The following is a 23,252-nucleotide window of genomic DNA, read 5'->3' as shown; positions in this document are numbered from 1 at the left end:
GTGTGTGGGGAGAGAGAGGTGAGAGTGTGTGTGTGTGTGTGTGTGTGTGTGTGTGTGTGTGTGTGTGTGTGTGTGTGTGTGTGTGTGTGTGCGCGCGTGCGTGCGTGTGCGTGTGCGTTTTGGACATAAATCCGGCCACATCCATTTTTTTAGCAGCTTATTATGTGAAGGGTGACGGGAAGCTAAAGCCTCTATCTCACATTGGGTGAGAGGCAGACTATGACTTGGACTGTTTGGCAGTGCATTGCGGGACATTGTTTTGGGCTAAAGACGAGAAATGTTCACAGGTCAGGAATGTAACACTTTCCTCATCTGTCTTTGACAAGACCTCTCATCTCTTGCAGTGTCCTCCACCCAGGTACACAAGTGGGCCTGCTATTCCCAACTATACCCTATTCTGCCCTAGTTGCTGGTACTGTATCCGTTTACCGTGTGTACGGTTGCAGGCTAATTCCTGTGACCATGTATGGGCCAACATTTTTCACGTACAGAGAATGGTGGAATTGTAAGCATTTTGGTTTGCTTGGTCTGAAGTACATATTTCAGACCTCCAAAGAATGTGTCTCATAGGTGCCGTTGGCCTCGACAACTTGTCAGAAACGTGACATGGATAACGTCTGTTTGTTCTTTTAGATTTTAGTCATTGGCATTATAACTCTTTATGCTCATTTCCATTGATTACATTGTCACAAGAATCAGTCATTTTTGTTTAATGTCCTTTCTTCAATTGATTTGATCAACTTGTCACATATGTGTAATGAAATTGCGAGAGTAAAACAAGTAATGTGTCACATACTGGATTTTTATTGACATGCCTTAATTTGAAAAACTGTAAGGTAGAAGTGGCAACTTTATCAAACAAGGGGTGCACTTGTATTAAATATATTGTGGCTTGATTGGTAGTAAAAATAGTTTAAAATTTTTTTAACTCTATCTTGATATATTTCACTTTTATGGCAACATTTTCAACACACGGTTATGGCCATGTTGGATCCAATGAGACGTAACCAGATTAAAACACATTTTGATTTCCATCCCATTATTCAAAAACATGACATTGTTTCAAATTCACAGCAGACATTAATTAATTATCATGCTCCACCCAACCACCTTGCCATGGAGCCCGCCGCCTCGTTAGTAACATACGTTTTCCTCAGAGATTAAGACATGCAAGTCAGAACGCACGTCATATAACCTAAATTTATAACCTTTCAAGCCTTTGTATGATCGCAAGGATTCACCATTGGATTTCTCCCCATTGCGATAGCTGTAAAAAACACTCCTGGCACTTGATAGGGATCTGTAATATCCCTGTCCATCTTGCACATGTATCTCATTATGTCCTTCTTATCAAACTAGGCTAAGATGGGAATTTACTTGGACGTATTGTTGACTAATAAATGTTAATTTTATCATTGCTCACCACTGTAAAGTCTTCGCCTGCCACAGCTTCTACCCTGCCAGTGTAAACAAACGCACAAAGGGATCATTCAAGTGACGTCCAGAGCTCTAAAGGTCAAAGCCGTGATGCGTTTCCAGAGGCAATGCCGTCCGCTCAAAGCAACCCTGGTTTCCCATCATTCATCAGCAAAATGGGCGTCCGTCAGTGATGGATTGGCGAACCATCCGTCAGTATTGACTGAATGTCCACCTCTGGGTACAATGTTATACCGAGGTGTACTGAGAACAGATTTTAGAGACAAATTATACTATTTATAGTGGCGTTAGCGAGTTGGGAGGGGGAGGTGGGGCGTAATAGAAAATAACTGAGACACATTGGTTTCGGGACAACACACGTTTGTTAATATTGCAAGACCTAGTGTTGAGTCTACGGCTCATTGGCACAGTGGCTGACTTGTTGTCTGTGATGATCATGCTCGAGACAGAAAGGTTTAAATCAAATCGTGTAAGTGGCATGAAAGGAGAGCATGTGTCAGAGAGACAGACAGAGACAGAATGGAACGTTGTCTTACCTGGGATGTCATGTCTATCAAAGTTTTCATGGACAAATTACTCCCCTGTGTTGTTTTTAGGTATTCCAGCAAGCTACCTGTCAACAATATAGGTTTCATAAAGTCACTCCCAGTGTTCTTATACATCCATTTTCTATACCAGTAAGGATAATGAGGGTCACAGGTGAGCCGAAGCCTGTCCCACCTGACTTTGGGTCAAGAAGCATTTTTGTTCTGAACTCCACAGGAAAGGTAATGTGACAGAATGTCTTTTTTGAAATTCTGTGCACATTCCTGTATGCCAATAATGATCAACATTAAAAAAAATTGGTTAGAATTTTTTTCTCTAATTCGTTGGCGTTATGTTATTGATGACATTGTTCAAATCTTATACAAATCTGATCTGACCAAATTTGGTAATGCAGACGCACGGGCAGAAACGATGGCATCAAAACAACTTTCACTAAAAAAAACCAATGATTTTTTTTGTAAACATTTTAAATTTAACAGGGAATATCTATTTAACAGTTTCATATTTTTATTTGCATCAAATCACACCAGGTTCTAATTGACTGTGACCTTGTTATATGAGTATTATTGTACCCTTGGAAAATACATTTAACATCTGCATTTTGGTTAATATTGCATTAGTGGACTAATAATTAAACATAATAATTAATCAATCTCGGGATGCCTCAGGATTACCTTGTGTTGGTGACTGAAATTAACATCACAGCTACCCTCGCGTGAACAAACCCAGAAAGAAAGTTTAGTACACTCTCTAGCCGTTTCCCAGTTTGTGTTCTTGTATGTTCTTACGTCGTTGTGATCTTGTGAAATGTCACCAATCGCGGCCCAAATCCTGTTCTAGTTGAAAATATGAAGAAACCAAAAATGCACGGAATACCCGGATGTTATTCTTGTCAACTATCTTAAGCAAAGGCTGCATCGGTTGGTTACATGTGACTGGGAAAATATCCCAAGATTTGTTCCGTGCTTCCATTAAAATTGCTGGGGAGGGGATTTAAGATTATACCTTTTTATTTTTTTCTTTTATCATGTTACGAAAATACTTCAGAGCAGGGCGGAAGTTCACAAGTACACAGCCATTCCAATGACAAAGCGACAAGCATTCTTAGCAACTATGCTCTCAAGTCCGTTCTTCGGAAGACCGTACCTGCCGTGTTCACGAGACCGTTCTTAAGATTGAGAAACGACTTCTGTTTATGCTGCAAGTTGTTGACATGATGATTCTGAACCATGAACCTGAATTTGCTAAAATGTTGTTCAAACTATCATGCCACCAACCTGTAGTTAAGCTAGTTATCGCAGCATACACAGCGAGTCTGCAAAACCTGTTCTTCAGGTTTGGTCACATGACTTTAACAATATACGCAAGGGTAGTTGGAATGGAAATTTCGATTGCCAGCAGAAGGTAATATTGCCCAACATGGCGGCACCCTGAGATTAATTGACATTGATGAATGATTGTTTTTTAGTCTTTTTCCATGAATGTGATATTAACCACAATAGTGTGTTTTGATTAGCAGTGGCACATATAACGTATTCTAGTCCCCTCAAAAAGTTCTCCTTGAAGAAATTCCATGCTTCAAAAATACATTGGCAGACTTGGACCAGAATAGCAGTTCAAATCAAGGAACATAACAGTGGAAGGAAGTACATTAAGCATCAGTCAATTTGGGTTGGAATAGAAAAGAACAATACCTTTGCATGTCAGACAGCCACGTTAACGCAAAGGGAAACAGTTAAAAAAAAATGTCTGTGGCAGGAAAAAAGCAGCTTTACTGCCCTGTGTTTGGGTTGCGTTTGAAGTCGGACAGCCAAATGAATGTTCTTTGTCAAGGTCACACAGAAGCCTCTGAGGACACGCCTGTTATTTTCCATCTTTGTTGTTGTAGATAGTAAAAAAAGAGACAAAGTCAAAAGACGGGAACTCCAAGCCATCCTTTCTCTTGACAACAGAGGCTGCATTTGTTTCCTCTCTACACGTGGATTTCAGACAAAGAGAGCCACTGCTGGTAGTTTGACAGGCCGGTCGGAGAAGACTTTTATAAAAGAGCACCATTCAAGGCTATGGTGATGTTTGGGGCAAGACCCCAACCAATTTTGGTATTGTTTAATTGTGCGACAAGAAATCATAAACCTTTGGAGATTGAAGTTGCACATGATGCATTTTCCTGCTGCTATTCATTATTTCCACGTGTTTATGAATCTTTCACATTGTTATATATGGAGAAGGGAAAAGAAGATCCAGTGGCAAGATTTGGTACAAACTGCCTTTGTCGAGAGGCTATTTGTTTACAACTGCGATTGGGCTGTGCCAGTATTGGAGTGCATGTGACAGTGCGCGTGTTTGTGTCTGCGGATGCACAGATTCTGGAGAGGGGCCAGGGGTCACTGAGAGTCTCTAAACAATAACCCGGTGAAATGCCCCTTCCATCTTTAACACCTTCCCACAAAACAGGCCTTGAGAAATTTTGCTTTGCGGGTAAACAACAGTGACATGACAGCATCCGCAGGAGCGCGCAGAGCCAGTGAAAGTTCATGTTTCCTCGGAATGCCCGAGGAACTGAAAATAGCCAATCAGACTTCTTCAGCATAGCAGAGGAACATCGTCTTTTTGCCTCCGCCAAGCATGAAAAGGCGAGGGCGAGAGCTACTCCTTTGGGTTGTTTGATCATTAGAAGGAATGGATGATGACTCATTTAATTTTGGTGAAAATCCAAAAAAGGGTGCTGATATACAGTAAACCTTCATTTTGACTGCAACAGTTTATATGGAGGAATATTTTTCCTTGGTAGAGGTGTGCCATCTATCGGGTTCTATTCTTATTTAGATTGTTTTATATTGCTGACTGTGCTTCCTTTCACAGCTATCCATCCATCCAGCCATTCTCTAAAGAAATTGCGCCATGTTACTTTTGAAAAACAAGGAGACGGTCAGCGGTTTGATGAAAAAGAACTCTTTCACTGCTCTACTGCAATACGTGAATATATGACTCAAGACCATGTTGGGAAATGAGGGCGATTCTAGGTTTTGTTCAAACATGTCCTCTATTATCCAGAGATTGAAACCATAGCAACGTGTTAGATCCTGAACATGGATGACACAACACTGAGTGTTTCCTTGTTTGCACTTATGCCTTTGCGTTGTCTATGGACAAGAAACTGCTTAGATCTGTCAGATAACGTTTTTTTTTAGGTTTTGTTAGTCATTTATTGGAAAGACCCAAGGGCCAAATTTGCTTTTGTTCTTGATGCTTCAGTGATCCGTTTGAAATCCCGTTGAAATAGTCATTGGGAGACCCTTTTACGTACCGTTTTCCATGTACTCAGTGACAATAAGGATGGGCTCCTGGCTAACCACAGCGAAGAGGCGCACGAGACGAGGATGCTGCAGGTTCTTCATCACATTGGCTTCTTCCAGGAAGGCTTCCGTCGACATTGTGCCAATCTTCAGACTCTTAATCGCAACCTTCCTGTCATTATTGTAGAAACCTGAAAAGAGAGTACTTGAAAATGAAGAAACAACAAGGGGCTTTATTTGCATTGTATATTCATAAGCCTCGACCGCAGGGGTGTCCAAACTCGGTTCTCAAGGGCCGCTGTCCTGTTTCCCAGCTCTCCCAGGAGCAACACACCTGATTAAAAAATTCTGAACGACTTGCTCGAGTCCATGCAGGAGATCGGCGCGTGTACAGTAAATTTATTGAAAATGAATTATGAAAAGCATTCCACTTGACTTCAAGTGAGCCATTGTGCAGTGAGATCGCCTTCTAGCCCCGATCGTGCAACCATGTGTGAAAATCCATCCATTGTGCTTTTAAAAATATATTTAGGACGATAACAAAAAAATAATTCAATGACTTGATTTCTTCAGACTCACAGGGATTGATGCACACTGTTGTCACGGTTATGATTGAATTACAATGGCATCCACCACACACGTCCACGGATCTCAGAATCTGTCTGCCTACGCCATGATCAAATTCACCAAGATCAAAAACTTCATCCTCGCCACAACTTAGAATTCCTTTAAGATGATCTTCTAGTCTACTTTCTGGAACCAAATTGTCAACTGCACCGGAGACGTGTAATAGAAAGTGCGCTTGGCCTGCCGGAATGCCCGGAAAGGTGCAGAGCGGTCTGCCAAATTTCCAAACAGCATTGTTCGCTTAAATTTTCCATGTGTCTGAGAACTGACACAAACACCCTGATCATTCCTTGGAACACAGTGAGCAACATCAGACATGAACATTAACACATTACCTGATGTAGGTATCTTACAAAAATGTCAAACCACTTAACACAAATAAAATTAATCTTAGTTTGTAAGAATTGTTCCAAGATGAAGTTTATGTTGTGAATTGACCCAAATTGGCTTGTCCAAAAATCAACGTAAGTTTATGGGAATTGTTAATACATTTTCGCTTCAATATTTGCTGTCTTATAATATCAAAACTATGAAGTGGAGAGTTACATGAATGACGTTTGTGTCGTTGAAAAGGTAAACTAAATGTTCAATAAAGTTATTACTAATAGCAGTAAAAGTTGAGATCCTTCACTTGTTAATAATCCTCAAGAAGAATATTAATGGAATAAGATAATTTTCTAAAATTCATATTGTTCAATAAAGTTATTACTAATAGCAGTAAAAGTTGAGATCCTTCACTTGTTAAATAATAATCCTCAAGAAGAATATTAATGGAATAACATAATTTTCTAAAATTCATACTTTTTAAATGATGCGACATCAGCACATTTCAAAATTGTTGATGGGAAATATTAACTAACTGAAGCTATCAGATCTTTGTGGCAGATTTAAACAGCAGGACAAAGTGGCCTAAATTTCAAAATTCACCTTTTGTAAAAATGGAACTGACGTACAAGGAGTGGGGAGGGCTGACACATTTGACCGAGCCAGCCAAAGTGTGATCATTTGTGTCTTGAGCATCGGTGACGAAAGCAAGTCGGGCTGCCAGAATGCATGTTCAGAAATTGTCTGCGATTGGCCGGCAAGCAGTTCAGGGTGTCCCCCACCTACTGCCCGAAGACAGCTGGAATAGGCTCCAGCATGCCCGCGACCCTCATGAGGATGAGCTGATGAGAAAATAGATGGATGGCTGTTTCACGAATGCTGGACAATGCCGCATCATCTCATTCGCCCTGCATTTTCTTTTTGTTTTTGTGGCATTTTCTTTCCATCTCTCGCCATCAACCATCCATCCATCCATCCATTTTCAATACCGCTTATCCTGAACAGGGTCACGGGAAGTTGCTGGAGCCTATCCTAGCTGAATTTGGGTGGAAGGCAAACTACACCCTGAACTGGTCGCCAGTCAGTCACAAGGCACATAGAAAGTCAAACGACCATTAACACCCACATGCACACCGTCACTGAGTGTCTCCATGAACCAGATGTGACAAAATAAACTTTTCAATTTCTTTCGGGAGGAGAATATGAAAATACAAAATGCAAATGCCGCTCAGGATTGTTATTTTGTTTTGTTTTGTTTTTTTTACGCGCTGCATACATTTGCAGTGCGTTGAGAGGGAGAGGGCACTGCACAATTGCTCACACTCACAGCTTAGACTGAAGGAACGTTAAAACAGTAAACTAGACTTGCCCCAGCATGAAAATGAAGATGCATCAGTGTTTACTCCGAGCACACATGCGCCTGTCTACGAAAATAGGGCCCGAGTGTTTTGTTGTCTTAATATTAACAGTGGTTGTTTTACTAACAGTTGCTGATAAAGTTGTTGATAAAGATTTTATTATGGAAGGAAGTTTGACCCGAGAATCCATCCATTGTTTCTATTTAAGTTTTGTCCTATGTGGAAAAAAATGAATAAATAAATAAATTCAAGAGGTCGATCTGCGTCATGGAGCTGCTTGTGTTCGACCTCAGAGGTTGCACTGTGGTAAAGTAGGGACTGAAATGTGGAGAAGTTGAAGCGAAGGTCATGTTTTCACACTGGCTGTGGCGAGAGTTCATCACAGCCGGTATGAGGGCATTTAAAAACAGAGGAAACAGTCCTCCAATTAATGATACAAGGGCCGTGACTCATATTGTCTAAGTACTGTAATAGCAATTAAAGCAGAACCATTTGGCCTCTGGATGAACTTGCACAATGGACGGTCATGCTGCTATTGTTAAGATAGAATTCCTTAAATGTAGAAAGTTCTCTGGAAAGATAAATGAATGGAGCCTGAGTTAAGCTTCATGACAAGGCTAATTTCTTGCATTATTCTGCAGGTCAAAGAGCTTAAAGTAGCATACGGTAAAGAGCCACTGTTATCGGGAATAATCGAGTGCATGTGGTATTCCCCATGCAGTGGTAAATTTCAGACAAACAAAGACAGAGTGGTTGTTCGGCTCACCCATCCAGACATCTCCAAACTGGCCCGCACCGAGCTTTTTCACCATTTTCAGGGACTCCCGGGGGATCTCCCACTCATCTTGCCACCATGGTTTCTGAGGAACTCTTGACTGGCATGGCTTCACCAACTTGGTACACAAACCATCTGCATCACCTGAACGACAGAAAGTGGATCAGCGAAAGACATCGCGGCGATAAACTTGACTTTTTGGGGAGCACTAATCACACGTACGTGTATGATGCTGGACAAGCTCTTTCAGGGAATTAAAAGATATCTTATTGGTGATGTAGAAACCACCGCTGTCCAAGTTGCGGATCCTGTAATGTTTCACTCCTTCACCCGTGTTTGGGTCAAAGTCCCTGATTGACAAGGAGTATGACCCTGAAACAAATAAGATGAAAACATTTACAGTAGAAATGAAAGGACGGTTTTATTTTCTCTTTTTGCCCTTGGGAGTCACAATTGAATCATCACAATAAAGGAGATTCATTGCTATGTATCACCTCAGATTTACATTTGTTAACAGTTCAACCTTTGGAAGGTTTGTCGACTAAGAGCCACTACAATGGCATCAGCGGTGTCAAGGATGGAAAAGTTTCATCTAATTTGGTCTGTAAATGTTTGGTCTGAAACGTTCTCTATCCAAAATGCGGAGAACTAAATTGCACAAAGTGGTAAGACCACAAAACTCTCACCTCCAGACAACAGTTTTTGCACACGTCTCACATTCGGGCCCAAATGGCCATTCAGTCATTACGCACTTTTACAGTTATTTTTCATAAGTAGCTTTTTTGAACATACACAATCACATGTGCAACACTCCTTTCAGAGTACATATTAGAAAACTGATCCATCCATCAATCCATTTTCTGAACCGTTTTATCCTCACAAAGGTCGCGGGGTGTGCTGGAGCCTATCCCAGCTGTCTTCGGGCAGTTGGCAGGGGACACCCTGAACCGGTTGCCAGCCAATCGCATGGCACACAGAGACAATTTAGAGACTTCAATCAGCCTGCCATGCATGTTTTTAGAACATGGGAGGAAACCGGTGTACCCGGAGAAAACCCACGCAGGCCCGGGGAGAACATGCAAACTCCACACAGGAAGGCCGGAGCCAGAATCGAACCCACGACCTCTGCACTGTGAGGCCGACGCACTAACCACTGGTCCACTGGGCCTGTACACTTTACAGACTGTACATTTTCTTCTCCTTCACAAATTTTTCCCCTGTTGGAGGTTGCTGTTTTGAAGTTTTGATGATGCTCCTTTGTGACTCCGACCTACCATATCAAACAGAGCTTGGGAACGGCACTGAATTAGGCTGCCCCCCACCCCCCAGCCCCACACCACTGGCCCCCTCTTTCCCCCCAAAGGCAAGGTAAGGCTAAAATGGGTATTCTTAGAGTATTATTGCCAGTTTCATCCAAGTGAAAAACAAAAATTCTATTTTTAACAGGCCAGCACACGTCTACTTGACAGTTCAGTGTTAAAAATTGTATCAGTTTCCAAAAGCCTACGACTTTTGGACAGAACTGTATGTGTTACTGCAGTGCAGTGATAGCATGCATCCGTCACCTGGCATCGTCTCACTCTCACGAATCAAGAAGGAGCCCTTCGTGTTCCCGGGAGCGAGCAGGAGCCTCATTGAATCATTTTTAGAAATGTTCTTAAAGAACCACCTGTAACACACAACATGCTTCACACTGAAAACTGACACTTTTTTTTTTTTTAGGCTGGTGGGCTGCCACTGAGGTTGCAGGACACAGCTTTGAGGTCAACATCTTCATCAATGCAATATACTGCCTGTGTGACGTACGGTTCTGTCTCTTCGGTGTTCATTGCAATAAAGTTGTGTGGGACATAGCCCCTCTGTCCTGTGGTGAGAGATTCTGCCAAATACCACTCTGGATCATTCCTGATTGTCAAAACACAATGATATCATGAGTTAGCTTACAAATGTGCAAATCTGACATAGATGAGTACTACTCCTATACCAATTGGAAATCATCCATTGTGACAGATCATGGTTGCTTGTAATTTATTTGATTATTTAATAGTGGCGTGAAATGCCCACTTGAGAACACATTATGGTGCTGAACCATGGAATTCAATATAACCGTTTTTTTCTCCCTCATGTTACTCAGAAAGTCCCGCATGTGGACGTATCCTCAAATTCCTCAAACTTTGGATACAAATTCATGAATTAGTGTCGAGAAATATAAGTCTGATGTGTTTCAAAGGGAAATAAGTTGGATGATCACCCAACTACACAATGGACTCAGGCTAAGGACACTCTTCTAAGGACGAAACAGAATAAATGTTTCATCATCACATCTTATTATTATTTGTACAGAACAGACAAAAAAACAAATGAAATTGCTGGAGTACTCATTTTTAAATCAGTCAACTCTTTGTTGTTTGTCCAATTATTGTTCAAGTGAGTATAAACCGTGTAAAATAATGATTGCAAACTCTCAACGTTATTTATTACACGTGACAATTTGACATTTCAGTTCAGATTTTCATGGATCATGAAAGTTGACACACATGATTTGCTTTCGGCCGGATCTGGCCCCCGGGCCTTGTGTTTGATACCAGTGGTTTAGAGTTTTCAATTAAACACGTCTGCATGTCTTTGTATTGTGGGAGGATACCTGGAGAAATTATGGTTAATGCTTACTTTTCATTGCATTTTTATTGCTTTTGTCAGATTAATTTTTTTCCTTCATTAACAAAGGAGCACCAAGAATTGTGTCCATGAGTGTATTCATTTAATTGTGGCATAATTAAAAATAAGAGTATATTTGAATCAAACAAAAGGTCGAAGTTATAATAGGGTTCCCGTTAAAAACATGACAACATCTACTTAGAGCGCAGTTGCGGGAATAAAATGTTTGAGGCCAAACAAGCTGTCACAGGTTCAGAACTCACCTGTTAATTATCTTGAGTTTCTCTCCCTTTTCAAAGCCCAGGTCACCATCATGGGCGGGTTCGTAGCTGTAGCAAGCCACTGCCAGGTTCTCTGCAGAAGCATTCCCAATTATTGTGAAATCAGTTTTTACAAATGACTACCTCCGAATGTCGAAAGACAGTTTTGAAGAGAACGGCCCAGGAAGTAATTTCATAGAATGCCGATCCAAAAGTGTGCAGATAAATATGAATATTCATGTTCATCTTAACATTACTGTTCGACAAACACTTCACTTCATGGTTTCATCTTGTTCATCAGAAAGGAGGAAATCCAACATTTGTTGTTACCTGGGAGAGGAGATGAAGGTGGTGAACCCTGTGATGGATATGGAATTAGTTGATTGGCATACTGGTGGCAGAAGAGAAGAAAATGTGCATTTGAGTTAATGATGAACAGAAATGCAATATTGGACAGGCCATCAGCGACACATAAAATATTTACCAACCGGAATTCAGGAAAATCAGATCTGCCCTGATACAGTTTTGTTGTATTCTCTAAATCTTATGTAAAATTCATTCATTCATTCATTGTCCAATCCGCTTTATCCTCACAAGGGTCGCGGGGGTGCTGGAGCCTATCCCAGCCGTCTTCGGGCAGTAGCCAGGGGACACCCTGAACCGGGTGCCAGCCAATCGCAGGGCACACACAGACGAACAACCATCCACGCTCACACTCACACCTTGGGAATATTCGGAGTGTTCAATCAGCCTGCCACGCATGCTTTTGGAATGTGGGAGGAAATCGGAGTGCCCGGAAAAAACCCACGCAGGCACGGGGAGAACATGCAAACTCCACACAGACCTCTGCACTGTGAGGTCGACGCGCTAACCACTGGACCACCAGGCCTCCCCTTATCTAAAATGTACTTAAGAATTGAAATTCTCTTCATTCCTCTTTTTTTTTTGGGCATTAAATTATAAAAACACTTTTACGAGTAGTTTTGCATGCATGCACGAGCTGCCGTACCTACAAATAAAACTCTCAAATGTAACTTACTTGATTGCATGATTGTGGAGATATGGGACAATTACAATGCTCGCAAATTTCATCCAAGTTCTCGATCCATTCAGCATCTGAGTAGTCGGAGCTGCAGTTACATCCCATCTTTTCTGTAAGTTAATGATAAAATTAAAAGAGCATTTTTGGTCCACCGGCTCTTAAGATGGTGTAATTATGAGGTCACTTCAATGAATACATTGAATTTCAATCACATTAACAAAACGTGGAAATACAACAGTCATGTTCAGGTTTCCCAAATGGCCTTGTAGCCACTACAGCATGCTTTGTGTTTGAATTCGAAGCTTTGTAATGAACCAATCAAAGAATTCTCCCAAAAGCAACTTGACTTGCTTATTTTTGGTGTCATAAAGTCAAATAATGCTACTATTCAAATGCAATTACAAGCTCTGGAAACATGTACTAATGCTTGAATTTATTGTGACAAAAGAAGTACATCCATGTGCTCTACATTGTGTTGTTTCAAGATCTCATGGTCCCCATTGGACCAGAACCAGGTCAGTGGGCTGATTGTAGCATTTGACTCTCTCCGACGTCTCATAGTCATGGGAAAAATTCATCGACGAAGACCCCAAGGAACAAACCACAAGACTTTTTTTTTCTCCCCTGCTTATCTTTTCTTGTACTCTAAAGCGGGGACCATTTTCTATTCTTGCTGACAAAGTCAACATTTTCCATTGAGAGGCTCCTCTTCTTGTGATCTACAGCTAAAGGGGTCTTCCAAAAAAAAAAAAAAAAACACGTGTTATTGTTTCCAATGTTTTATGTGCAAACGGATGTTGAATTTGTCAAATTTCACTGACCAAAAAAGGATGGGTCTCTTCTTGTAAAACTGAAATGAATCTTTCTTGAAACAAAACAAGGACTCAAACCAGAAAACATTCTCACTGCCGTAAAATCAAATTTGGAATTTGCGCAAAAGGTACGAATGTTTCCCAGGCTTCAAACTTGATTACGATTTCTAATTTGTATGAGGAAAGTTGAAGAGTTTAGTTTGATGATCTATGCTCTCGCTTTGTCTATACGTACCATCACAAGTGTGATACTGTACTCACCTCTTTGTGTAGGAAATGTGTCTTCGCGCACATCAGAGTTCAAGTTCCGCCATGGGTGGTGGATGGAAACGACGATATTTAGAAATCACTTTTCACCACTTGTGCGTGGCTGTGACAATATTATCATCTGTCTGTCTGCTTAGATATGTCTCACAGTGCTTACGTGCATCTGTACACACACACACACACACACACACACACACACACACACACACACACACACACACACACACACACACAAAACCTGAAGTAGCAAAGAGTGGCAAGAGAGCTTCCTGTCGTTGAGAGGATATTGGTTGCACTGCAGTCATTTAACAGGTGCTTCGTGTGCAAGCGTTTTGGCGCAATGGTAGAGAGGTCATGACAGCAATTTTCCAAAGGAACTTTTGTTGCCAATGTGCTGGTAGGTTGGCTACCTACCAGAAAAAAAACAACTGTGTGGTGTTTTTTTTTTTTTTCAATTTAACTTTCATTTCTCTTTCGACACAATGAATTTCATGGTCAGCAACCATATTTTAAGCTCAATACATACAAATATTTGTCCTGGTCATGTCTCACAGTGCAGAGGTGCAGGGTTTGATTCCGGTTTCGGCCTTCCTGTGTGGAGTTTCCATGTTCTCCCCATGCCTGCGTGGGTTTTCTCCGGGTAGTCCGGTTTCCCCCCACATTGTCCCTTGGTATGAGTATGAGTGCGAATGGGTGTTTGTCTATGTGTGCCCTGCGATTGGCTGGTAACCACTTCAAGGTTTTCCCCGCCTACTGCCCCACAACGGCTGGGATAGAGTCCGGCATGCTCACGACCCTTCTGGGGAAAAGCGGATTGGAAAATGGATGGATGCATGAATGTCTCACTGGTCCTTGGTCACTTGCTTAGGTCAAGGTCATTATGAATCATTGAAAAAAAAAAGTCAAAGGCTGTCATCGAGTGTTGTGACAACACAGGAAATAAGATTAGTATGCACATTTTTTTGTTGAATAACTTGTCTGTATTAAATGTAAATTACTTACTGAAAAGAAAGACAACCAGCAAACAGAGTTTTTGTCATGTACCGTTCCACTGACTCTGCTGTGGGCCACAGCGATATTCTTGCGGTGACGAGCTGCTGCAACAGAGCCTGCATTGGCAGGAAGTGTGTGTGTGTCTGCGTGTGTGTGTGTGTGTGTGTGTGTGTGTGTGTGCGTGAGTGCGTACACACGCACATATAGCCTTTTAAGGCCTGTTATCTTGCACACTTTTGAAAAAAATATTTTGAGTAAGCAGAGATAATATTTTTAGATTATATTTACATTTTGTGTGGTATGATTTTAATCCATCCACACACCCGTTTTCTGTCACACTCCCACAGGGGAGCTGGAACCTATGCCAACTGACATTAGGTGAAAGTCAGACAACATCCTGGCTGTCGATCATGGAGAACTTACAATATAGACACAGACACCCATTCACACAGCCACTGAGTGGCAACTGAGTCAACTTTGCCTCCACGGAAGTCAGGCGAGTGAACTACTAGACAGACTCTGCTCGATATTGTTTGCAGCAATAAAACCAAAAAGAAACAAAAACTAAGAAAAAACAATATTGTATGTAGAAGTCAGTAATGGAGGGACAGCTTTGGGAGTTTGGTGCCTTGCTCGGATGTTTGCAGCACAAACGTTAAACCCTCGTGTCATCATGGCATTTCAATATTATTAAAGAAGACTTTTAATTTTGTCATTTGAAGGGGGTGTAGAACAGATAATTGCTGAATAAACAACAAAAAATGATTGCTCCCGCTCTTGAAGTGGATCTTATGATTGGGCAAATTTACCTAATGAAGTGTCCATTGAGCGGATGAGATAAAACAGAAACCTGGGGCAACTGGGACGCTATGTGAAAGAATATCCTACTTTAGGGGTATTCCGATTTTCTCGAGCACAACTGTGGTCTCTGACCTCTAAATATGATGTGAAATCTCACGTATTATACAGTCAAAGTGTGATACTATCATCATGTTTTCCAACCTCCACCTCCCACATTCGCGAAGCAGGTGCAAGCTCACAACTCCTGGAGAGCAGCCTTACCGCATAAAAAGTTAAAAGGTGCCTCCCGATTAAATGAAGTATACTGATAGGTTTATCTGTGACATGTGCTTTATTTCCACTCAAGTGTCAGCCTCTGTTCTTAGAATAACAATGGAAACATCTGGGGAAAAGGTCAAGGGGAAACAATCTGCGGGCCATATCACAGTGGCAAGAGAAACATATTTCTGCAACACTTTATTGTGAGCACTCACTGACAAATAAGGCCTCGAGGTACTGCTACTTCTATGCATTTTCCTATTTAATTTCACTTCCAAAGTGGAGGTGTAAGGGCACGTTATAATCTGTATCCTGCAGTAGTCTCTGTGGTGTTCTTTTTCACACAGAGGCCGCACTCTGCCAAGGCATATTTAGTTTCTTCTATCCGCCCATTTTATATTTCACTTTTTGCTATTTGAGAGGTGGGCTATACAGTGGACTATTTGCCAGTCAATCGCAGGGCATTCATAGACATACGGTACAAGCATACACAGTCACATGCACACCTATGGACAACTTAGAGTCTGCCATAAACCAACCATGCAGGTTTCTGGGGTGTGGGAAGAAGCCGGAGGAACATGCAAACTCCAAACTTCTGAAATTTGAACCTCTCAATTATGAGCTAACCACTAGGGCACGGTGCTGCATATTTAGTTTCTTTTTTGACTAATTATGTCCAACAATATCTATGGTGCTACCCTCCCCCCTCGGGTGCCTTCATAATGGGTGACTTAATAATGCAAGAATGATGACGAACAAGATGGACAAAAGTTGTGGGTCAAGTTATCCTGAAAAGTGATGATTGACAAATATATGAAGTTGATCTCACCTTCTGACCAGCTTCCTCACAAGGGTCGCGGGGAGTGCTGGAGCCTATCCCAGCTGTCTTACGGCAGTAGGCAGGGGACACCCTGAACTGGTTGCCAACCAATCGCAGGCCACACAGAGACAAACAACCATCCGCGCTCACTCACACCTAGGGACAATTTTTGAGTGTTCAGTCAGTCTGCCATGCATGTTTCTTGAATGGGGGAGGAAACCAGAGTACCCGGAGTAAACTCATGCAGGCACAGGGAGAACATGCAAACTCCACACAGGAAGGCCGGAGCCAGGATCGAAACCACAACCTCTGTACTGTGAGATCGACATGCTAACCACTGGCCCACCGACCAGCCCTCACTGAAACATGTTTCAAAAAAGGTCAAGATTGAATTTTTGAATGTTGGTTTTCAATGCTTGTAATTATTTTTCAATCAATTCCAGACTGTTCAACAATTTTATAGCAAGAAAGCCAAAAGAATATTTAATCTAAGTTCATTTCAGTTGATTTTCGTTGGGTTGTTGTTGTTTTGCAGTTCTTGTTTACAAAAAAAAAAAAAGGTTTGGTCTTTCCTTTAAAATTAATGTTATGAAAGTCCCAATTATAAATTTACCTCAGGGTCTGGTATCTGAACTGCATGTCTGATGTTTCTAAGTGTCGAAATCGGTACAGAATTTAATAAGCTATGATGAATTTAATTGCAGCCAAACCCAGTTATTAGCTAAATACAACTTGATGGAAGAGATCGTCGTTGGAACCCAGGTTCAGGATGGCGGCTAAGTCTGCATGTCTTCAAGCACCTGAGGGTAGCCCAAGTGCTGATGCATGTCTATGGGCTTTTTCTACGCATTGCAGCAACGGTACGCAAAACTGCCACATGGCAGTGCATGGACCATCGAACAAAAATGAAACATAGTTTAATGTATTTAGTGTGTGTGTGTGTGTGTGTGTGTATATATATATATATATATATATATATATTTTTTACTCTTCATCTGCAGAGAATGGCCAGCAGGGGAGGCACTGTCTCACTTGCTTCCCCTTCCTACTGCTGCCATTCAGTCACATACAACAATTCACTCACATTCACATCAATGCAGAGGCCTCAATCAATCTAGTATGCAATTTTTTTGTAATGCGTGTTTGCGGAAAACTCCACATAAAAAGGTCCGAGCAGATCCAACCCCACACATTCTGATTGCGATGCAGACATGCTAACCACAGGCAGCACTGATTTCTGCTAGCCTCATTTTATGTCACAAGACACATTATAGTCAATTGTTTTGAAAATCATCCAATCGCAAGTCAGAGTGTTATTAAACTCAATTTTGCACACATCTGCGAAAATGCTAATGGCTCCGTGCACAGTTACGCCACTCTCCATTCGGGACTTGCGCGAAAATAGAGCCTGTCGTGTCGTAAACAGCATGCATGCAAACCAAGTGTAAATATTTGACACTTGATAACATTCTCAGACCTTCTCCTATCGTGGAAATAGGAAAACAAGAATAACAAGATTTGGCCATATTCAAATAGTTCTCTTGTCAATTCTGTGTCAATGTTTACAATTCTCAATCGGTCTTTTAACATTCCAGTATTGTCCGAGCCCTGACTCTATTTATAATAAATATTAAAAATATGTCAGAGACAGCAGTTTTTCTTTAATATTGAGTTGCAAAGACAATTTACAACTGCATTTTTCAGTTACATTTTATATACAGCCATTGAAGACACATTTTACAGTAGCATCTTACAAGAGTTATGTACTGATTTTTTTTTAACATTTAACATAAATCCTTGAAGAGAAAATATGTAATTTTTCATAAATCCAGCTGATATTGTTAACAAGAAATCTCGCTAAGCAACAGAACAAGTTTGCTACCTTGTGCACATTGTAATGGAAAACCCTGTCTTTGTCAAGAGAAGGCCATCGAGATATTTGGAGTTTGGGAGATATCAAAACGCTGGTGTTAGACCACATGGCTAAAACGGCCATCAACGTGATCATAAAACTCATTAAAAAGTTGACCCTTTCATAACTCATGTTACTTATGCACTTCAAAAAAGAATGACCTGACATTCAATAAGACCTGGTTTCTTAAAAAACACTTCTACACATTTAAGTGTATCATGATTGAGCAAAATAAATTAAGTTGTCTATTTCAGTTAAAAATTATTTCGGAACCAACTATTTTCCTTAACCTTTCTATGTTGAAGTTTAGGAAGTAAAAATAGAAACATATGAAGGCCCATTTCTTTCTGAAATAGAATTAGAATTGAAGAAGCCATTGTTATTCAAAATGATTGTACGGAGCCATCTATGATCTTAATCTCAAATTCAGCCTGACCCAAAGAATATATGCAACTGCTGGTCACAGACGATGGATCCATTTTTTTTTTAAACCACGATCCTGTCCAGGGCTGTGAGTGGCTGGCAACCAATTCAAGGTGCACCCCGCCTACTGCCTGAAGACAACTGGCATAGGCTCCAGCAGCCCCGGTGACCCTTGTGAGGATAAGTGCTTCAGATAATTGAATGATAGATGGATGGATGAATGGAATGGATGGAATAATGGATGGAACAGATGGATGGATCTTGTCCAAGGTCATACATAGTAAGCTAGAGCATATCCCAGCTGACTCTCTGCACATTTAACACTCTCATCAACACAATTTCAAGGCATCAATCATCCTATTTCTGGAAAGCACGTGGAAGACAATGCTACAGTAAAATTGAAGATTGAAACTCGAACTTCGGATTGCAAGGCAATCTGCAGAGTCTCGTGTAAAATGTACACTTTTTATTCACTCTGCAGAAGAGGTATTATTTTAAAATGCTTCTTATTTTGGATCGTAAACAATAGTGTACAACTTCACAGGCATGGTGGACGGCAAAGGATGGCAAACATGATGCAATGCAAATCTACATCATCGCAAACTACAACCACCATAGAAAAAATGCCAAACAAAAACTGATCATGATCTTCTTTGAAAAGGGATCATTTACTTTCATTAGATTGTGCGGTTGTACCTGATAATGAGTCTAATTTGTGCTAATAGTCTTCATCCAATGTAACAGTGCATCTGTGTTGGCGGCATATACTGTACATGCTGGTGCACTCTCCACGCACGTCACACCGCTAAGCATACAGCAAATAGCTTACAGCTTCCTTTTGTTGACACTGTGGACCTCCCAAAGAGTAAATAGCACTCAGTGTTTGATGGAAGTCAAGTCGAACTTAATATTCATCATCAGGAGGAATGGATGAGGCTTTAACACAGTGAGAAACGTCTGGAGTTGATGTTCATCTTCGTGAGGCCCAGATGTTTCAGTGGAGTAGACAGAGCAAAGGTGGCTTTCATGGGGATGTCACACAGCAGATCGGACTCCTCGCCGCACTCCTCCAGCTCATACGTCGCATTGTCCAGCATTTCTTTGTGGCGCTCACACACCTGCTCCACTTTCAGCTTGTTGATCTCCCCACGAAGATGGATCAGCTGACGGGCCAGATGGTTGTCCTGGTCTTGCATCTCCCTCTGAAATGGGGGAAGGGGGGGTTGAGATAGAATCAATGTTTCAGCGACAGAAAGCATTTTAGTTTAGGTGAACGACGTGAGGTGAGCCTTTATATTTAAAAGAAGAGTTGTGGTAAAGTAATGGATAATTTTCTCGTGACATCACGCACCTCCATGTTGGAGGTCAACACACTATTTAGGTCTGGTGATTGAGTGTTTGAACAGAGAATCATTTCGATCTCAACCACCAACACAGTAGACAAATACTGATCATGACAACAATGGCAGTAAAAGGGTTTGTTGACGTTGTTCCGTTTATTTTTGCACAACTTTTTTTTTTACATATGCACCAACCGGCCACAAATGCAAATTGCTGAGTCAAAAATGTATTTTTAAAATTTACACAGATAATAAGGCTCACTTTAACAGATGATGTTTGAGCGGTATACATTTTACGTTATATATTATATATGAGCGGTGCACATTTTCAGCATGACGTCCCTGATCCACTGTGAAAGGACACTTTGATCTCTCCTCTTTCATCTATAATTGCTTCATACAACAAAGAGGATGCAGAAGAGTGGTTAAGAGTGAATGACTGTGTGTGTTTTATGTGTTGTGTTGTATTAATTTGTTATTTTGACTTCAAGATGGCGCCGCGAGAGTGGCTGCCTTTACAGCAGCTCCTATATTTTGTTCTTCTACTTCTTCCTTTCATAACTTTGCTGCTGTGAACTGGGAATTTCTCCATCTTTATTATCTTATCTTATAGCATTTTTAAATTAATTATTATTGCGGTGGTAATTTTGCAGTGGTGTAGGTGAACTTCTTCATCTTGAGAGCTGCTTATCAGAGTTTTCCCGATCCCAGGCAGGGAAGGGTGGACCAAGTGTGACCACACTTGGTCCACCCTTCCCTGGACAATGTGACACGCTCACTTTTTTAATCTGGCCCACCAAGCATTGAAATTAACATGAGCCCTCTAATATTTGTTGAATTAATTTTATATTTCCCTCTTGCAAATCCTAAAATACATTTTTAAAACTTTTTTGGATGACTTTTTTTCACTCAAGCACATCAGGTTTTCATATATGTAATAAAGTGATAGGAAGTTAAATTTATGAATTGTTGAGTTAGGTTCAGGATGGTACAGTGGCCGTCCGGGTAGAACGTCCGTCTCAAAGTGGAGCAGTCGGGGGTTTGAATCCAGGCTCCGTGTTCTCCCCGTGCCTTCCTGGATTTTTTTCCGGGTACTCCCACATTCCAAAAAAAAAAACATGCATAGGCTGTTTGAACACTCTAAACCAGTGGTTCTTAACCTGGGTGAGTGAATCGGTCTCAGGGATTCGACAGAGCCTCTGCCATGGAGGTTTAGACAGCTCAACTCAACATGTCAATTAGTTATTACACGCCGGCTTGGCCATCACTGTCTGTTTCATTTTGTGCACAATTAAAAAACGTATACTTTATAATTATACTAATTGTGTTTAATTGTGTTCTCTTTTTCATAAATGCGTTTTTTATGTCTTGAATTTGGAAAAAAAAATCACACTCTTTTTTTTATCACTTATGAAGGATTCTGTGAACGTGCATATTAACCGGTTGGGTTCGGTACCTCTAACAAGGTTAAGAACCACTGCTCTAAACGGTTCATAGGAGTGACTGTGCGTGTGAATGGTTGTTTGTCTATCTGTCTACATTGTCTACCGCCCGAAGGCAGCTGGGATAGGCTCCAGCACGTCCGCGACCCTCGTGCGATAAGCAATTCGGGAAAATGGATGGATGGTTAGGTTCAATTTTACATACTTTACATTAGCCTACGCATTTGGCATGTTCAATATATTTTAATCAAATGGTTGATTGCTTGATTACAGTTAAATAATAAATGCAACGTAAAATGAGACAAACCTATGGCCCATCTGTCCATTTCGAAAATCCAAAGCGGCTCTCGGGCTCTTGCAATGAATCTTGGAAGTGTACCTAATGTAGTGGTCGATGGGTGCAGGTACAGTATAACAAACGCAACAGTTCTCCTGCCTCACTCACCAACTCTTTTCTGAGAAAGTTCAAGGCGTCATCAATAGTGTCAAAGCCACAGATGTTTCGCACGACCACGTCTGGATTGCTGTGCGTTGAAGCTGAATGGTCGCGATCGTGTTGCTGTGAAGTTGATGGATTCTTGTCCCTCCAAGGTCCGCTCAACAGCCTCTCCTGCCACTCCAGATAGGACGGTCTGCGAGTCTCTAATTTGAGTTTCTCCGTTAGTGCCTTCAAGCTGTCCAGACTTTCCGTGTCTCCCTCGTCTGCAGAGTGTTGGGAATCCATGCGAGCAGGGGGTGGATTTCACTGAGATTGTTGCTGGACACTTGGCTATTGACGCGCAAAAGGTCCGCCGCACTTCCTTTATAAGCGGATAGAGACAGTGACCGCCCACGGCGCCGACGCCTACTTAAGTGTGGTAGAAAACTCAGACCTTATGTTATAAGGCAGCGGCAAACCTTTGAATTGGGTTGCATAATGCTATGTAGGCACATACTTGAATTTGATTGGTCGCCTCAAACGAAACGCTGTGGTTCAAGTGACGCTGTAGGCCCCTTTGTATTGTAATCATCATTAGGACTCACCAGGCACGGTGCTAGACCGGGGGCTATGGGGGGCTCTAGCCCCGTCAGAAAGCTCTTCATAAGCAATGTATGTTTAAAAAAATGTTTTAAAGTTCACAAGTAAGTAGCCATTCTGTTCCAATTCAGATTATTCTTTCCGTGTTTGTGCTGCAGCTCTACCCCGTGTCTCTTTGTGAGGGCAGAGAGCGCCAGCGTGAGTCTTTTAGTTCACCTGCGCATTAGGGGAGCGGCCATAATCAATCTCCGAGCACACACTGGTTAACTGACACCGTTTGGAAATTTAGAGCATTGCTAAAATTTGTTGTTTGGCTATTCAGAGTCCACCAAAAAGGTACAAGGTACTAAGCACTTCAAACTGGGGGCACGGCGTGCCAGTGATGGCTGCGTGTGGAAATTAATGAGAATGGAGCACACTCCACCTCTCCAACACACCCACTCTCAGAATAGTGCACGGGTGTTGGAGTGACTTTCCGAATGCACTTTAGGTTAGAGTTATCTTGCAGTCCATCTTAGCAATGGATCGCTTAGTTAAAAAAATAAAAAATAATTCCCTCCCAACATTCTCCCAGGGGGGTAAAGAAGAAGAGGGTGATTGGAAAAATGAGCCTGGACCAACTCCTGAAGGAGCGCCGGCCGCAGCCTGTAAGTGAGAAGGTTTCAAAATAGTGTGCAGCAAGTATTCTCCAATAAAAACAGGCGTAAACAGCGAGGTGATGGGGCCATACAGTTTGGGCATTTCTGTCACACTGATTGAGTAATACACACGAAAGGGGATACAAAGACATAATCAATTACTGTGATTGGACAGTAAAGTCCAAATCGCTACTTTCGGGCAAAT

The 23,252-nt window shown here is 41.5% G+C and overlaps 2 protein-coding genes and 1 long non-coding RNA gene across 3 annotated transcripts in view; 1 reads left to right on the top strand and 2 right to left on the bottom strand.

Moving 5' to 3' along the window:
- Window positions 1-13,560, bottom strand: part of lck (LCK proto-oncogene, Src family tyrosine kinase) — a 17,598-nt gene extending 4,038 nt beyond the window's left edge. Inside the window, exons 1-10 of the mRNA XM_019878300.1 lie at window positions 13,397-13,560; window positions 12,321-12,433; window positions 11,612-11,672; window positions 11,285-11,375; window positions 10,170-10,268; window positions 9,929-10,032; window positions 8,586-8,735; window positions 8,355-8,507; window positions 5,291-5,470; window positions 1,974-2,050 (exon numbers count right to left, since the gene is read on the bottom strand). Of these exons, the coding sequence (XP_019733859.1) occupies window positions 1,974-2,050; window positions 5,291-5,470; window positions 8,355-8,507; window positions 8,586-8,735; window positions 9,929-10,032; window positions 10,170-10,268; window positions 11,285-11,375; window positions 11,612-11,672; window positions 12,321-12,428 (1,023 nt within the window). The 5' untranslated portion in view covers window positions 12,429-12,433; window positions 13,397-13,560. The remainder of the gene's footprint in view (window positions 1-1,973; window positions 2,051-5,290; window positions 5,471-8,354; window positions 8,508-8,585; window positions 8,736-9,928; window positions 10,033-10,169; window positions 10,269-11,284; window positions 11,376-11,611; window positions 11,673-12,320; window positions 12,434-13,396) is intronic.
- Window positions 91-909, top strand: LOC109520802 (uncharacterized). The gene is made up of 2 exons (XR_002169237.1): window positions 91-412; window positions 447-909. It is a non-coding gene; the product is annotated as an uncharacterized LOC109520802 (long non-coding RNA).
- A 5,493-nt stretch (window positions 13,561-19,053) lies between the features above and the next one.
- On the bottom strand, window positions 19,054-22,251 carry fam167b (family with sequence similarity 167 member B). The gene is made up of 2 exons (XM_019878315.1): window positions 21,837-22,251; window positions 19,054-19,811 (listed from the first exon to the last, which is right to left on the bottom strand). Exons 1-2 carry the CDS (start codon window positions 22,113-22,115, stop codon window positions 19,548-19,550), a joined length of 543 nt encoding a protein of 180 aa, XP_019733874.1. The 5' UTR covers window positions 22,116-22,251; the 3' UTR covers window positions 19,054-19,547.
- Window positions 22,252-23,252: the final 1,001 nt, after the last annotated feature.

Source organism: Hippocampus comes, unplaced genomic scaffold (assembly GCF_001891065.2).
Source record: "Hippocampus comes isolate QL1 unplaced genomic scaffold, H_comes_QL1_v1.1 scaffold470, whole genome shotgun sequence".
In the NCBI taxonomy this organism is placed as follows: domain Eukaryota; kingdom Metazoa; phylum Chordata; class Actinopteri; order Syngnathiformes; family Syngnathidae; genus Hippocampus; species Hippocampus comes.
This window is presented reverse-complemented; position numbering and strand designations above follow the sequence as displayed.

Bases quoted from the DNA above. Each gene is read 5' to 3' on its own strand.
- fam167b (XM_019878315.1), bottom strand. From the start codon at position 22,115: ATGGATTCCCAACACTCTGCAGACGAGGGAGACACGGAAAGTCTGGAC. The intron at 19,812-21,836 runs GTGAGTGAGGCA...CCCCCATTTCAG, and splicing joins ACTTTCTCAGAAAAGAGTTG to AGGGAGATGCAAGACCAGGA.